The 15,841-nt window shown below is 47.0% G+C and overlaps 1 protein-coding gene across 1 annotated transcript; it reads left to right on the top strand.

The window, feature by feature from the left end:
* The first annotated feature begins 13,285 nt into the window (after positions 1-13,285).
* On the top strand, positions 13,286-15,574 carry LOC137305737 (histone H1.0-like). Its single transcript, XM_067974674.1, has one exon. It carries the CDS (start codon positions 13,432-13,434, stop codon positions 13,975-13,977), a length of 546 nt encoding a protein of 181 aa, XP_067830775.1. The 5' UTR covers positions 13,286-13,431; the 3' UTR covers positions 13,978-15,574.
* The last annotated feature ends 267 nt before the right edge of the window (positions 15,575-15,841 follow it).

The following is a 15,841-nucleotide window of genomic DNA, read 5'->3' as shown; positions in this document are numbered from 1 at the left end:
GACTGCCATGGCGCCACTGCCACTTGCAAGGGGTGGTGCCTCAGCAATCCTGGTGATCTGCAGGAGAACAGTTTGCTGGACTGATGTGATGTCCTGGAAGCCCCGTTCCACAGTGGCACCCAGAGCCATGATAGCAGCACACTGAGCCTGTAACGCAGCAGTCTGAGCTTCCAAGGTAGCAGACCGAGCTCCAAATGCAGCTGTCAGACCTTGGATGGCAGATGTTTGTGCTGCAATGGAAGCTGAGACATCGGTTATCAGACGCTCCATCATGGTGGGTTCCACAGGTGTGCTGATGGAGGTAACCGCCCGTTCCATGTTGGAAAGGATGGGCTTCAATCTCTGTGCAAAGCCCTGTGCCAAGTTGGAGATGGACTCCTCCAGGCCCCTTGACATTGTGCGCAGGCTTTCTGGCAGGCTTTCCATTGCACCAAGCATTTGCCCATCAGACTTCTTCTGTAGCCTGGCCCATCGAAATCATCATCTGACTCCTCGGCTGCAGAACTAGTGAGCAACCTCAACCTTGGGGGGAGCTGGCACCTATGGTATCCATTCCCCCCGCCCCGGCTCCTGCACACTTGTGCCCGGTGTCTCACCATGTGCAGGTCCCTCCTCCATCCTAGCCTCCATACTACGTGTAGTGTCACTATCTGAGCTGGTGGATGCAAGTGTCAGATCGAGTGACTGGGTGTCTTCATTATCACTGTCCTCCTCCTCCTCCTCCTCGGACAGTATCGCCTCGTGTTCTTGGGTATCTGCAATGACAAAGGGAGACAGGCTGAGTTGTGGAGTGGGGAGAGGAGTGAGGAGAAGACTGAGTAAGACGTGCGTGCTGACACCATCTGCAGCACGTGAGTCAGGAAAGATTGTGGGATGAGGGGAGATGTGGGAAACGAGGAGGAGGATTAGGTAAGCAGAGACCCTCATCGTCGATACCTCCAGCACCGCCAATGGCCACGGCCGCAGCGAGGGCCCGCCCAATGATCCCCAGCACTGTCTCCTCAATGGGCGTGAGGATGTGTAGGCCTGCCGGTCCTCTCCCAGGTCTCTCCTGCTGCCAGCTGTTATGTGCCATCTTCTCCTGCAAGACAGAGGGAAGTGTGTCAGTGAGTGTCCTGCAAGATGTTTGGGTGATGTACCTGTCATGGTTGGATAGCTGCCAGTGTGTGACCTGTGGGTGTGTGGATTGCAATAATGGTACTATGTGAGGGTGAGTTGCAGCATTGCATAGGAATGGGCATCGTTTATTGGTGGGTAGGTGAGGGGGGGGGGGTGTTGTGCATGGAGCAGTGGTGCAGTTGGTAGGAGGTGCCACTTGACACTTGAATTCACTCACCTTGACTACTCGTGTCAAATCATTGAACTTTTTCCTGCACTGCATCCACGTGCATGGTGCTATGCTCCTGGCATTCATTTCCAGCACTACTTCCTCCCACTGCCTCTGCAGCTGGTCTGGAGGGTCTCCTGCCACCCTACGGATAGAAGATGGCCCTCCATGCGTCCACCTCCTTCACCAAGGCCTCCAGTGCGTCATCAAAGAACCTCGTGCACGCTCTCTTACAAGTCCAGCCATTACACTTGTCTTCCGCCACCGATTGCATTGACAGTGCACTTCCCCTTTAAGAGGTGCAGGCTGCCTTTAAGTAGTGCTGGCCACGCCCCATATCGGGCCCCATGCTGGTGCGTGCAGCCACTCAACAGCGCAGGTAGCGCTGGCTGCATGCAGCAAGCGTGGAGATGATCCGGCAGCATGAATCTCACGTGCTGCCTGCACCTCACCGACTGGGCGCTGGTTAATTGCTCACCGCAGACCCCGTGCCCAGATTCGGGGGTTATCCATATTTAACCCCCATTGTTCCAGAAAACAGTTTTGAATGCCCTTAAGAAATTCACTGCCTCTGGGAGGTGAGCTGTTCTGCTCCTCCCAGACTATGAACATTAAAGCCTCCCATTATACCCACTCTGCTTTTACAACAAGCTTCTCTGATCTCCGTGTTAATCCATGCCGTTACTTCATTGCTGATATTAGGAGGAATGTAGACAACTCTCACCAAAGTCTTATGTTCTAAGTTCTATTCCTCAATGCTACCCAGAGAGTTTCTACTGCCTGCTCACCCTGATATCCCCTCTTTCTAATGCTGTAATAGTGTCCCTTATCAATATTCCTTCTTCACCTCCTTTTCTAATTTCCCTGTCCTTTCTAAGGACCTTATAACCTGGAATATTTATCTCCCAGTCATGCCTACTTTACGAACAATGACAGACAGGAAAAGACCTCCTGGTCCATCCAACTTATCCCACACAATGGTGATACCTTGTCTATCACAATATATACACGCCCCACCCCACCCACGTGATCTCCTGGGAGAGGCAAAAACACAGTTAAAAACCCAGGAAAATTTGGGGGGGAAAAATCTGGGAGATTCCTCACCGACCTCTTTGCCGATCGAAACGAGTCCAGGAGATCACTCTGGTCCTGATAATTCTATGCATTGCTTACCTTTTCTAGGAGGGGATCTCCACACCAGTCAGAAACAGGTCCAGCTCTCCCTTGAAGGAATTCAGTGAATCGGCCTCCACCACACGAGCTGGCAGCCTGTTCCAGAGGTCCACTATTCCCCGGGAAAAGAACCACCTCCTGACATTCAACCTAAATCTGGCCTTTTAAAATTGTGACCCCGGTCCTCCCTAATGTATTTAATTGGAACAAACATCAGCCTCTCCTTTCTCCTTTCTATCCTCAACAAATCATGTAGAATCATAGATTCATAGAAAGGTTTCAGCATGGAAGGAGGCCATTTGGCCCACTGAGTCTGTGCCAGCTCTCTGCAAGAGCAATCCAGCTCGTCCCATTCCCCCGCCCTTTCCCTGTAGCCCTGCAAATCTTTTCCTTTCAAGTACTTACCCATTTCCCTTTTGAAAGCCACGATTGAATCTGCCTCCACCTCTCCCTCAGGCAGTGCGTTCCAGATCATAGCCACTCGCTGCGAAAAAAGTTTTTCCTCATGTCGCCTTTGGTTATTTTGCCAATCACCTTAAATCTATTTCCTCTGGTTCTTGACCCTTCTGCCAATTGGAACAGTTTCTCTCTATCTACTCTGTCTAGATCCGTCAAGATTTTGAACACTTCTATCAAATCTCCTCTTAGCCTTCACTGCTCTAAGGAGAACAACCCCAGCTTCTCCAGTCTATCCACGTAACTAAAGTCCCTCATCCCTGGAATCATTCTAGTAAATCTCTCTAAAGTCTTCACATCCTTCCTAAAGTGCGGTGCCCAGAACTGGACACAATACTCCAGTTGTGGCCGAACCAGTGTTTTATGACGGTTCATCATGACTTCCTTGCTTTTGTACTCGATGCCTTTGTTTATAAATGATGTGGAGATGCCGTTGGATATCCTCTCCACTGTGAGCCGGCAGTTTGTGGTGTCGATGGTAGTCATGATGTGGAGATGCCGTAGATTTCAAATAAAAATTGTTGGACTATAACTTGGTGTTGTAAAATTGTTTACAATTTGTTTATAAAGCCCAGGATCCCGTATGCTTTTTTAGCCGCTTTCTCAACCTGCCCTGCCACCTTCAACGATTTGAGCATATATACCCCCAGATCTCTCTGTTCCTGTCCCCCTTTTAGAGTTGTACCCTTCAGTTTATATTGCCTCTCCTCGTTCTTCCTACCGAAATGTATCACTTCGCACTTCTCTGCGTTAAATTTCATCTGCCACGTGTCTGCCCATTCCACCAGCCTGTCTATATCCTCTTGACGTCTATCACTATCCTCCTCACTGTTCACTACATTTCCAAGTTTTGTGTCATCTGTGTCATTGTGCATTAAAACATTGATCATTGATGGAACTGTGATTTTTTAAAAATTCGTTCCTGGGATGTGGGCGTTATTGGCGAGGCCGGCATTTATTGCCCATTCCTAATTGCCCTCGAGAAGATGGTGGTGAGCCACTTTCTTGAACTGCTGTAGTTCAAACTGGGCACAGTAGCACAGTGGTTATGTTACTGGACTAGTGATCCAGAGGCCCAGACTAATAGTCAGAGTTATGAGTTCAAATCCTGCCACAGCGGCTGGGGAATTTAAATTCAGTTAATCACATGAAATCTGGAATAAAAAGCTAGCATGAAACCACCGGAATGTCGTAAAAACCCATCTGGTCCACCTTAGGGAAGGAAACCTGCTGTCCTTACCCGGTCTGGCCTATATGTGACTCCAGACCCACAACAATGTGGTTGATTCTTAACTGCCCTCTGAAATGGCCGAGTAAGCTACTCAGTTGCACAATCTCACTTCAAAAATAAAACCGGACGGACCATTAGGCACCGGACATGACAAAAGCAAAATGCAAGCCAAGCCCAGTCGACCCTGTAAAGTCCTCCTCACTAACAGCTGGAGAATTGTGCCAAAATTGGGAGAGCTGTCCCACAGACCAGTCAAGCAACAGCCTGACATAGCCATACTCACAGAATCATATCTTTCAGCCAACGTCCCAGACTCTTCCATCACCATCCCTGGGTATGTCCTGTCCCACCGGCAGGACAGACCGACCAGAGGTGGTGGTACAGTGTGATATACAGTCAGGAGGGAGTGGTCATGGGAGTCCTCAACATTGACTCCAGACCCCATCAAATCTCATGGCATCAGGTCAAACTTGGGGCAAGGAAATCTCCTGCTGATTACCACCTACCGTCCTCCCTCAGCTGATGAATCAGTCCTCCTCCATGTTGAACACCACTTGGAGGAAGCACTGAGGGTAGCAAGGTCACAGAATGTACTCTGGGTGGGGAACTTCAATGAGTGGCTCGGTAGCACCACTGCTGTCCGAATCCTGAAGGACACAGCTGCCAGACTGGGCGTGCGGCAGGTGGTGAGCGAACCAACAAGAGGGAAAAACCTACTTGACCTCGTCCTCACCAATCTACCTGTCGCAGATGCATCTGTCCATGACAGTATTGGCAGGAGTGACCACCGCACAGTCCTTGTGGAGGCAAAGTTCCGTCCTCACACTGAGGACACCGTCCATCGTATTGTGTAGAACTACCACCTCCTCCCGAGAACCCCACCATCACAGAAGCCAGTCTTCAGCCAATTCGATTTACTCCACGTGATATCAAGAAATGGCTGAGTGCACTGGATACTGCAAAGGCTATGGGCTCCGACAACATCCTGGCTGTAGTGCTGAAGACTTGTGCTCCAGAACTAGCCGCGCCTCTAGCCAAGCTGTTCCAGTACAGCTACAACACTGGCATCTACCCGACAAAGTGGAAAATTGCCCAGGTATGTCCTGTCCACAAAAAGCAGGACAAATCCAATCCGGCCAATTACCGCCCCATCAGTCTACTCCCAATCATCAGCAAAGTGATGGAAGGTGTCGTCAACAGTGCTATCAAGCGGCACTTACTCACCAATAACCTGCTCACCGATGCTCAGTTTGGGTTCCGCCAGGACCACTCGGCTCCAGACCTCATTACAGCCTTGGTCCAAACATGGACAAAAGAGCTGAATTCCAGAGGTGAGGCAAGAGTGACTGCCCTTGACATCAAGGCAGCATTTGACCGACTGTGGCACCAAGGAGTCCTAGTAAAATTGAAGTCAATGGGAATCAGGGGGAAAACTCTCCAGTGGCTGGAGACATACCGAGCACAAAGGAAGATGGTAGCGATTGTTGGAGGCCAATCATCTCAGCCCCAGGACATTGCTGCAGGACTTCCTCAGGGCAGTGTCCAAGGCCCAACCATCTTCAGCTGCTTCATCAATGACCTTCTCTCCATCATTAGTAAGGCCACACTTGGAATTCTGGTCACCCTATTATAGAAAGGATATTATGAAACGAGAAAGAGTGCAGAAAAGATTTACTAGGATGCTACCGGGACTTGATGTTTTGACTTATAGGGAGAGGTTAGATAGACTGGGACTTTTTTCCCTGGAGAGTAGGAGGTTTAGGGGTGATCTTATAGAAGTCTATAAAATAATGAGGGGCATAGATAAGGTAGATAGTCAAAATCTTTTCCCAAAGGTAGGGGAGTCTATAACAAGGGGACATAGATTTAAGGTGAGATACAAAAGGGTCCAGAGGGGCAATTTTTTCACTCAAAGGGTGGTGAGTGTCTGGAACGAGCTGCCAGAGGCAGTAGTAGAGGCGGGTACAATTTTGTCTTTTAAAAAGCATTTGGACAGTTACATGGGTAAGATGGGTATAGAGGGATATGGGCCAAGTGCAGGCAATTGGGACTAGCTTAGTGGTATAAACTGGGCGACATGGACATGTTGGGCCGAAGGGCCTGTTTCCATGTTGTAACTTCTATGATTCTATGATTCTATAAGGTCAGAAATGGGGATGTTCACTGATGATTGCACAGTGTTCAGTTCCATTCGCAACCCCTCAGATAATGAAGCAGTCCGAGCCCGCATGCAGCAAGACCTGGAAAACATCCAGGCTTGGGCTGATAAGTGGCAAGTAACATTCGTGCCAGACAAGTGCCAGGCAATGACCACCTCCGAGAGAGTGTCTAACCAACCCCCTTGACAATCAACAGTGTTACCATCGCTGAATCCACCACCATCAACATCCTGGGGGTCACCATTGACCAGAAACTTAACTGGACCAGCCACATAAATACAGTGGCTGCAAGAGCAGGTCAGAGGCTGGGTATTCTGCGGTGAGTGACTCACCTCCTGACTCCCCAAAGCCTTTCCACCATCTGCAAGGCACAAGTCAGGAGTGTGATGGAATACTCTCCACTTGCCTGGATGAGTGCAGCTCCATCAACACTCGAGAAGCTCCACACCATCCTGGACAAAGCAGCCCGCTTGATTGGCACCCCATCCACCACCCTAAACATTCAATCCCTTCCCCACAGGCGCACAGTGGCTGCAGTGTGTACCATCCACGGGATGCAATACAGCAACTCGCCAAGACTTCTTCGACAGCACCTCCCAAACCCACGACCTCTACCACCTAGAAGGACAAGGACAGCAGGCGCATGGGAACAACACCACCTGCACGTTCCCCTCCAAGTCACACACCAACCCAACTTGGAAATATATCGCCGTTCCTTCATCGTCGCTGGGTCAAAATGCTGGAACTCCCTTCCTAACAGCACTGTGGGAGAACCTTCACCACACGGACTGCAGCGGTTCAAGAAGGCGGCTCACCACCACCTTCTCAAGGGCAATCAGGGATGGGCAATAAATGCCGGACTCGCCAGCGACCCCCACATCCCATGAATGAACTAAATAAAAAGTCTGTGTGGTGAAGGTACTCCCACAGTGGTGTTAGTAGGCAAATTCAATAGTAACTTTCAAAAGGGAAGTGGATAAATACATAAAAAGGAAAAATTCGCAGGGCTACGGGGAAAGAGCAGGGGAGTGGGACTAATTGGATCGCTCTTTCAGAGAGCCGGCACAGGCATGATGGGCTGAATGGCCTCCTTCTGTGCTGCACGATTTTATGATTCTAAATAATGGGTGGAATTTACAACTTCGGTGGCGGTGTGAGGCAGAATCGGACAGAACGATCATTATACATCATGGCCAATTATCCTTTCTATTGAAGTCCATGGACGGGATATATTACAGGCCGCCAACACAATTCTGTCAGCTTTGCGTCCCCGTCAAGGCTGGAAGTTCCACCCAATACACCAAAGATATTTCTAATTTCTTCATGGCTTTTATTTTAAATAGCATCTGAAAAATTCAACACAATCGTATTCTCACAAATGATTCTGTTTACATACTGTCCAATCATCTAACTGTAGGTGTAGAAACCTTACCAGATGTGTACTCTCAATATTGGGAGTTTTGGAGTCGACCTCTTGGGGGGTCTCTCACTTTCTCCCCACCCCCCCCTAAGATTTTGTAAATATAAATGTTTTTAAAGGAAGTACAGACATAGAATCATAGAAAGGTTACAATACGAAAGGAGGCTATTCAGCCCATCGAGTCCGTGCCATCTCTATGCAAGAGCAATCCAGCTCGTCTCACTCCCCCGCCCTAACCCCGTAGCCCTTGGTCATCGGGGGTGAGTTAATGAAAGATTTGAGAGGTTAGGGTGTTCTCACTAGTTGGGAATGTTGGGCAGTGACGTGTTAGAGGTCTTCCACAACAACAACAACTTGCATTTATATAGCGCCTTTAACGTAGTAAAACGTCCCAAGGTGAGCCAAATTTGGCACCGAGCCACATAAGGAAATATTAGGGCAGGTGACCAAAACCTAGGTCAAAGAGGTAGGTTTTAAGGAGAGTCTTAGATGAGGAGAGAGAGGTAGAGAGGTTTAGGGAGGGAATTCTAGAGCTTAGGGCCTTGGTAGCTGAAGGCCAGGCCGCCAATGGTGAAAATCGGAGATATGCAAGAGGCCAGAACTGGAGGAGCGCAGAGATCTCAGAGGGTTGTATAAAGGGTTACAATTGGGCATTTAGTGATAGATTATTTCCATTGGTCAGACAGACAGTAACAAGAGAGCTCATATTTAAGACAATCACAAAAAGAATTAAAGAGGGGGTTTGAAAATATTCTTTACACAGAAAGTGGTTAGAATGTGGAATTCTCCACTAACACTTCTGGAAAACAGAGCCCATAAAATCTTCTCAAAGGAAATTAGTTTGAAAAAAAGATGAATATTAAAGAGCATGGAGAACCAGCAGGAGAGAGGGATCAGACCAGGGGCTGCATTGATAGGTCAATGGCCTGAATTTGTGCTGGAACATCTCTCATAGGGCTGGACACCCCTGTTAACTCCGGATTCGTTGCTGCTTGCGGAAAGACTAGACCGTTTATCGGTGCCTTTTGCGCCTGAGACGCAAGGGCGGACATCCAGCGGCGCAACCTCTGGTGGGATGTGTAGTTCGGGAGCCAGATTGCCGATCCTTTAGCAGGAAAGTACTACTGTTCCCAACGCGCCTTGCGTGAGTCGTAACTCTATAGTAACTCACTTGTTTATTTCTTTGGCGAGATTTAAAGGGTCACGATTCACTCCTTAAAGGCGCAAATATTTTTTGACCACAACATTATGTGCAATGTGAGTTACACTGCATTTTGATACGTGTCCACTCGGTTCCAATATATTTTAACTCCCAGTTTATTTTGACCTTAACTGATTCGGGAGTCCACGACATTACTCCGGCGCAGCCTAAAGGGGCCGCTGGAGGAGCAAACTTTCAACAAGCATATAATCGAAGCAATAAAGACTGAGGGCGAGGAATGGATTACAGGGCAGGGGAAAACCTCCTTACCACAAACTGTTTCATATTACACCAGGCATGGCGAGCAAAAACTGATGCTCCAGAGATTGAGGGCACAAGTGAGACCTTAAAAGCTATAAGCGTCCTTCCCCTGTGTTGTACGGTTTATCGCACATGTTGTAAAATTCAAGAGTCAGCAGTGGGCGATTTCTACACTCTCATTGAATCATCGGTCCTTACAGCACCATTCGGCCCATCGTGCCTGTGCCGGCTCTTTGAAAGAGCTACCGACTCCCCCTGCTCTTTCCCCATTGATCTGCAAATTTCCCCCCTTTTGAAAGCTACTATTAAAACTCTCTGAATCATCCCGTTTTCCCCAATAGTTTGAAAAGCCCTCTAGAATATTTGGACATCGTGGGTATACTTTTAAATAAAACAGAGAATGAAGCAAAGCACGAAGCATTGTTGCAACTTCAGTCAATACCCCCTAAACTGTTCGCGGCCCTTCCTCAATTATATTTGACACTATAAACTCTAAACTGAGGGAGGGCCAATCGAAATGTGTTGGTTCGCCTTCCAACAGCAGTCATTGGATATGTGGACGGTTACAGTTCGTTCAGCTAAAGGGTGTGATTATTTAAACGGGAGTAAAGAACGGGGTGAAGGAAGAAAGGAGATATAGAGACAAAATGAGGAGGAGGAGGAGGAGGGGATAGAGAGGTGGAGGAAGGGCCATTGATAGAAAGAGAATTAAATACAGCGACAAAAAAAGAAAGACAGGAGATAGAGACGAGGGTGGAGAGAGAAGGTAGAAAGCAGAAAGGAGAGAGCGCCGAATTATAAATGAGATTAGCAGTTAGCGTGAGGGAATGGAGATAGAGGGGAGGGAAGGGGAGAGTGAGAAAGGAGAGATAAGGAAACACATTTAATAATTTCAAATTACGTACACAGCTTCATTACGAACAGCATTCAATTTTTACACAACCAGAAAAGTAATTTGTCATAATTTTGAAGAGCTCTCCTCTGCGAAAGGGGAAACCCTGATAATGTTAACCAAAGAATGAGAGGTGATTTCCAGCAGGCACAGGCGCTGTGTGTCTGTGAGTTGTGTCTGTGTACTTGTGAGTTGTGTGTACCTGTGAGTGTGAGTTGTGTGTACCTGTGAGTTTGAGTTGTGTGTCTGTGTACTTGTGAGTTGTGTCTGTATACCTGTGTGTCTGTGAGTTGTGTCTGTGTACCTGTGTGTCTGTATACCTGTGTGTCTGTGTACCTGTGTGTCTGTGAGTTGTGTGTTTTTGACCTGTGTGTCTGTGTACCTGTGTGTCTGTGTACCTGTGTGTCTGTGAGTTGTGTCTGTGAGTTGTGTCTGTGTACCTGTGTGTCTGTGAGTTGTGTCTGTGTGTTTGTGAGTTGTGTGTTTTTGACCTGTGTGTCTGTGTACCTGTGTGTTTGTGAGTTGTGTCTGTGTACCTGTGTGTGAGTTGTGTCTGTGTACCTGTGTGTCTGTGTGTCTGTGTGTTTGTGAGTTGTGTCTGTGTACCTGTGTGTCTGTGAGTTGTGTCTGTATACCTGTGTGTCTGTGTACCTGTGTGTCTGTGAGTTGTGTCTGTGTACCTGTGTGTTTGTGAGTTGTGTCTGTGTACCTGTGTGTCTGTGTACCTGTGTGTCTGTGAGTTGTGTCTGTGTACCTGTGTGTCTGTGAGTTGTGTCTGTGTACCTGTGTGTCTGTGTACCTGTGTGTCTGTGAGTTGTGTCTGTGTACCTGTGTGTCTGTGAGTTGTGTCTGTGTGTCTGTGTACCTGTGTGTCTGTGTGTTTGTGAGTTGTGTGTTTTTGACCTGTGTGTTTGTGAGTTGTGTGTTTTTGACCTGTGTGTTTGTGAGTTGTGTGTTTTTGACCTGTGTGTTTGTGAGTTGTGTGTTTTTGACCTGTGTGTTTGTGAGTTGTGTGTTTTTGACCTGTGTGTCTGTGAGTTGTGTGTTTTTGACCTGTGTGTCTGTGAGTTGTGTGTTTTTGACCTGTGTGTTTGTGAGTTGTGTGTTTTTGACCTGTGTGTCTGTGAGTTGTGTGTTTTTGACCTGTGTGTCTGTGAGTTGTGTGTTTTTGACCTGTGTGTTTGTGAGTTGTGTGTTTTTGACCTGTGTGTTTGTGAGTTGTGTGTTTTTGACCTGTGTGTCTGTGAGTTGTGTGTTTTTGACCTGTGTGTCTGTGAGTTGTGTGTTTTTGACCTGTGTGTTTGTGAGTTGTGTGTTTTTGACCTGTGTGTTTGTGAGTTGTGTGTTTTTGACCTGTGTGTTTGTGAGTTGTGTGTTTTTGACCTGTGTGTCTGTGAGTTGTGTGTTTTTGACCTGTGTGTTTGTGAGTTGTGTGTTTTTGACCTGTGTGTCTGTGTATCCCCTCTTTTTCGCACATAAAGCAAAGTTTTCACTTTTGCACGTGGTACGTTAGGGTTAAGTGTGATCTTCAGGAGTTGCTGCAGCTTCCACTGGCTTCCTGCAAACACATTAGATTCAGTCTCACAATGTCCTTGGTAAAACTGATCATCCGTCTGTGAAATTGATATCGATTTGACAGAACTTAACGTGTGCTTTTTAAAAGACACTGAACACCGTAAATGTCCCAAATGAACAACACACGTTTTCAAATGTACATTTCAAACGTGCAAAACAAACGTTAGCCTTCTCAACGATCGCATTGCTCCAGTGGTCAGTTACACTTTGTACCGTTGATATTTGTAACCATCTCCCCGTGCTATTAAATCATTGCAACGCATAATATTACTGTCTCGTACCGAAGCAGTTCCTTAATTTAAACACAGCATTAAACCCTGCTCTCCTTGTTTCAAAGTGTTAAAATAACATAATCCAAGATGGCGATCGAGTTAATCTACAAGTAGATGTTGCCTTTTCATTTCAGAAGAGTGTTCACTTTTAAAGCAATAATTAAATCTGTTCAAGTACAATGAAACGCTGCATCGAACAAGTTGGACTTTTCGAAATAAACCTGTTTAAATTGCAAATGCTGGAATTAGTGCACAGCCCTGCCATTCGCGTAAACAAGTTGCAAAACGTGTGTTGTATCTTCAATACAAATCTCTGCTTAGTTTGTACTACTTGTGTAGAGAAAGGTGATAGTCACAATGCACGGTCACAGCAGGTTTAACGCCAGAAATTCGTTCCCAGGTGCGTTAACACTAAAACTTAAAAAAAAAATGCAATTCTCTGCAACTCTGGTGCTGACCAGCTTTTTAGGGGGCATTGGGATTAGGAGTAACTGGGACTGCACTAAATGATAGGGCCAAATGCAAATTATTTCTAAAGTCCACACTTGCTGGTATTGGAAGTCTAATGTGGAGCATGCACCGAAATCAGGTCGCAAAAGTAAAATAAAATGAGACTTATAACTCTCACACACTATTACGATTAACGCTGCGGTTGCAAAAAAGGAGGTGCAACTCCGGGCCAAAGGAGAGGCTTTGAAAAACTCTGCTACAAAGTTGCTCAGCGTGCCGATCAAAAAAAAGCCAAGATGTGTCCTTTAAAGTTCAAAGCAGCAGCCGTGCCACACATTGCACGAGTTTGGAAAGTCGTTGCAAATTAATTGTAAAATAAGATACTGAAAGACGTCACGGAGTCAATGGCGGGTCGCTGACTTTTCCTGTGTTAGTTGCCTAAATGTATCGCTTTATTACCGAGAGCGGAACGATGCCACGGTCGCTCCTCTCTGCTCCGCACGTCGGCCGAGCATCGCACTTTGCTTTGCATCCGAGCCCGGGCGGATCGGCGCTGGCGTTTTCCGCATTTTCGAGCACAAGTCCCCATTTTTGCCACCGCCCGCAGCGTCCCCGTGTCGTTTCGCGGCGATTGCGCCGGGTGCGGCCGCCGCCCGCCGCCCCCCGCCGCCGCGGGGTCGAGCCGAAGGAGCCGGCTTGGCGGGCGGTCGGCCCGTTCGGTCGGGAGGCGGCGGGAAGGGGCCCGGCTCGGCCGGTCTGGCGGGCGAAGAAACACAGATTGGAAAGAGCGCTTCGCCATTTCAGCCTCCTCGGAGCTGCCAGCAGTTGGTGTTCTCAGTCAGGTCCGCGCCTGGGCTACAAATTCCCAGCCGTCAGCAAAGAGGTGCTGAAAGGGACTTGAGAGCAGGAGGATCCAGAGTGGTGCTGCTGCAAGGTATATAAAGTGCTGACAAAGACCCTCTCTCTTTGTGCATTCCCCATCAAGAAGAAAGCTCAAGGCAAAAAAAAAAAATAATGACTGAGAACTCAACTCCAGTGGCAGCCAAGGCGAAACGTGCCAAGGCGGCCAAGAAGTCACTGGACCATCCCAAGTACACCGACATGATCATCGCTGCCATCAAGGCGCTGAACAGCCGCGGGGGCGTCTCCAGGCAAGCCATCCAAAAGTACATCAAGAGCGAGTACAACGTCGGCGACAACGCCGACTCGCAGGTCAAGCTGGCGCTGAAGAAGCTGGTGGAGGCCAGCGTGGTCAAGCAGACCAAGGGTTTCGGCGCCTCGGGCTCCTTCAGGCTGGTGAAGGGCGACGAGCCCAAGAAGGCGGCGAAGAAGGCGCCCAAGTCGCCGAAGAAGAGCGCCGCGCCCAGGCAGGCGCGGAAGGCGGCGAAGAAGCCGGCGCCGAAACCCAAGAAGGCGAAAGTGGAGAAGAAGAAAGCCAAGACTCCGAAGAAGAAGGCCACCCAGCTCAAAAAGGCGAAGAAAGCGAAACAGGTAAAAGCCAAGGGCAAAGTGAAGAAAAGTGCCCCTCGCAAATCAACAGGAAGGAAAGCGAAGAAATGATTCCAATCGTTACATGTAAATGCAGACTGTTTCTTTTTTCTGTTTGTTTAAACCTTCAGAAACTTTGTGTACATACAGTTAAAAAAATATATTCTGTTTTTGGATTTAGTAAGGAGACTTTTTTTTTGGTCAGGAACTCTTTTTCGTGTCTTATGTTTTAAAAACAAAGTGTATGTAATAATCGTGTGTTCACAATAGTTACGTCGGGACTGTCGACAAGAATTATAAATGTTGTACATTGTGTGGTGGGTCTTTCCTCCAGAGCGACTGGGTCTTGTGTTACTGCTCCCGTCGGGGAGTGGGTTGTGTGTGTGTGGAGCTTCTAATCCTGAAGGAAGGCTGAGGAAAGCCAGACTCTACCAATGGACAACATATCTTATTTGCTGATCACATCAGTTAATTGTGTAGGTGAGTCACGACGAAAAAAATCAACATTTATTCTCAAAATACCTTTTACGAGGGTCTTTGTTTTAGACTTTTAAAACAGGCTAGGACTAGCTTCAGGCTCTGCTAGTTCCTGAAAATTCTACTATGTTGATCAAGGGGGTTGTTCCACATCACTGATGGTGCAACATGAATATCTGGAGAGATCGTTTTTTAAAAAATAATTGCCCATCCGAGTTTTAACAGTATGTTTAAACAGTATCATTGATGGAGAGGCAGAGATGGCTAGTGATCTCTGTCACTGAGCCATGTAGTGCCTGCCTCTGACTAGGTAAGGGGATCTTGCAAGAAGATACTGGTACCAGTTGACAATGCCCCTTTAATATTAAAAGGGCAGAAACGGCATCCAAGTGCATTCTACAAATGCAGAGATTGGCAATTTGGTGACTGATAGCAATAGTAAAAATTCGAAACATCCTGCTATCCCAGTACATGAACTGTACCTGCTACTGCAACACAGTGGCTGAGTGCAGATCCCCTAACTGCCCGACCTGGAATAATGTACGGGCAGTCTGTGTAGATTGCAAACTGGAACTTGCAATCATCACATGATGTAAAAAAAAATAGCAGGATCTAAAAGACAAACAAAAAGAAAGAAACAATACTCTGTTTAACTTGGCCAAAGAAAAAATGAAGTTTCCTGATTGAAAGGCACCCTTTTATAATGTGGCTCCAAATATTCAGTGTGTGTGTGTGTCTGACTTTGTTATACTTCTATTTTTTTTACTAAATTGCTGTATTTTATTAATCATTAGGATGTTCCACCCCACCCCCCAAGCAGTTTGTATTTATCATTAATGATGTCTGGTTCTCCTGACTAATTATGTCTCTGGTGCGGTTTATTGTATGGTACATATATCAAAGCCATATTGGGACATTCCGACTTACACAGTGTGCTCTTTCCTGTTAACCTCCACTTTAAGTTTTTAAAAAAAATGATGTTTTTATTCATACAAATAATCCTCACTTCAGTTCTCATTATTTGATGCCATGGTGTTTATTTTTGATCTGAATCTATCTGAAGACCGAGTGTAATCCATAAACTAATCACATCAATGATGACCATGCAGACAAAATTGTGATGTATGTTTATAGGGTGCCCTGTTCCTTCGTATGTTTATAATGAATAAAGCTACATCTTGATTTGAAAGAAGCTGTCTGTTATTAATAGAGGTCTTGTACAGTAGGGCGGGAAGGGAAATTAGGGCCTTGTGACAACTCCTAACTGGTCTGCTGGTGTTTATGCTCCCACCCTTCTTCATCCAACTCTATCTGCATATCCTATCTTAAAGAGAGTGCAGGAACAGAGAGACCTGGGGGTGTATGTACTGAAATCTTTGAAGGTGACAGGACAAGTTGATACAGCTGTTAAAAAAGCATATGGGATCCTGGGCTTTATTAATAGAGGCATAGAGTACAA

This window comes from Heptranchias perlo, chromosome 40 (assembly GCF_035084215.1).
Source record: "Heptranchias perlo isolate sHepPer1 chromosome 40, sHepPer1.hap1, whole genome shotgun sequence".
Classification (NCBI taxonomy): domain Eukaryota; kingdom Metazoa; phylum Chordata; class Chondrichthyes; order Hexanchiformes; family Hexanchidae; genus Heptranchias; species Heptranchias perlo.
This window is presented reverse-complemented; position numbering and strand designations above follow the sequence as displayed.

Bases quoted from the DNA above. Each gene is read 5' to 3' on its own strand.
- LOC137305737 (XM_067974674.1), top strand. From the start codon at position 13,432: ATGACTGAGAACTCAACTCCAGTGGCAGCCAAGGCGAAACGTGCCAAG.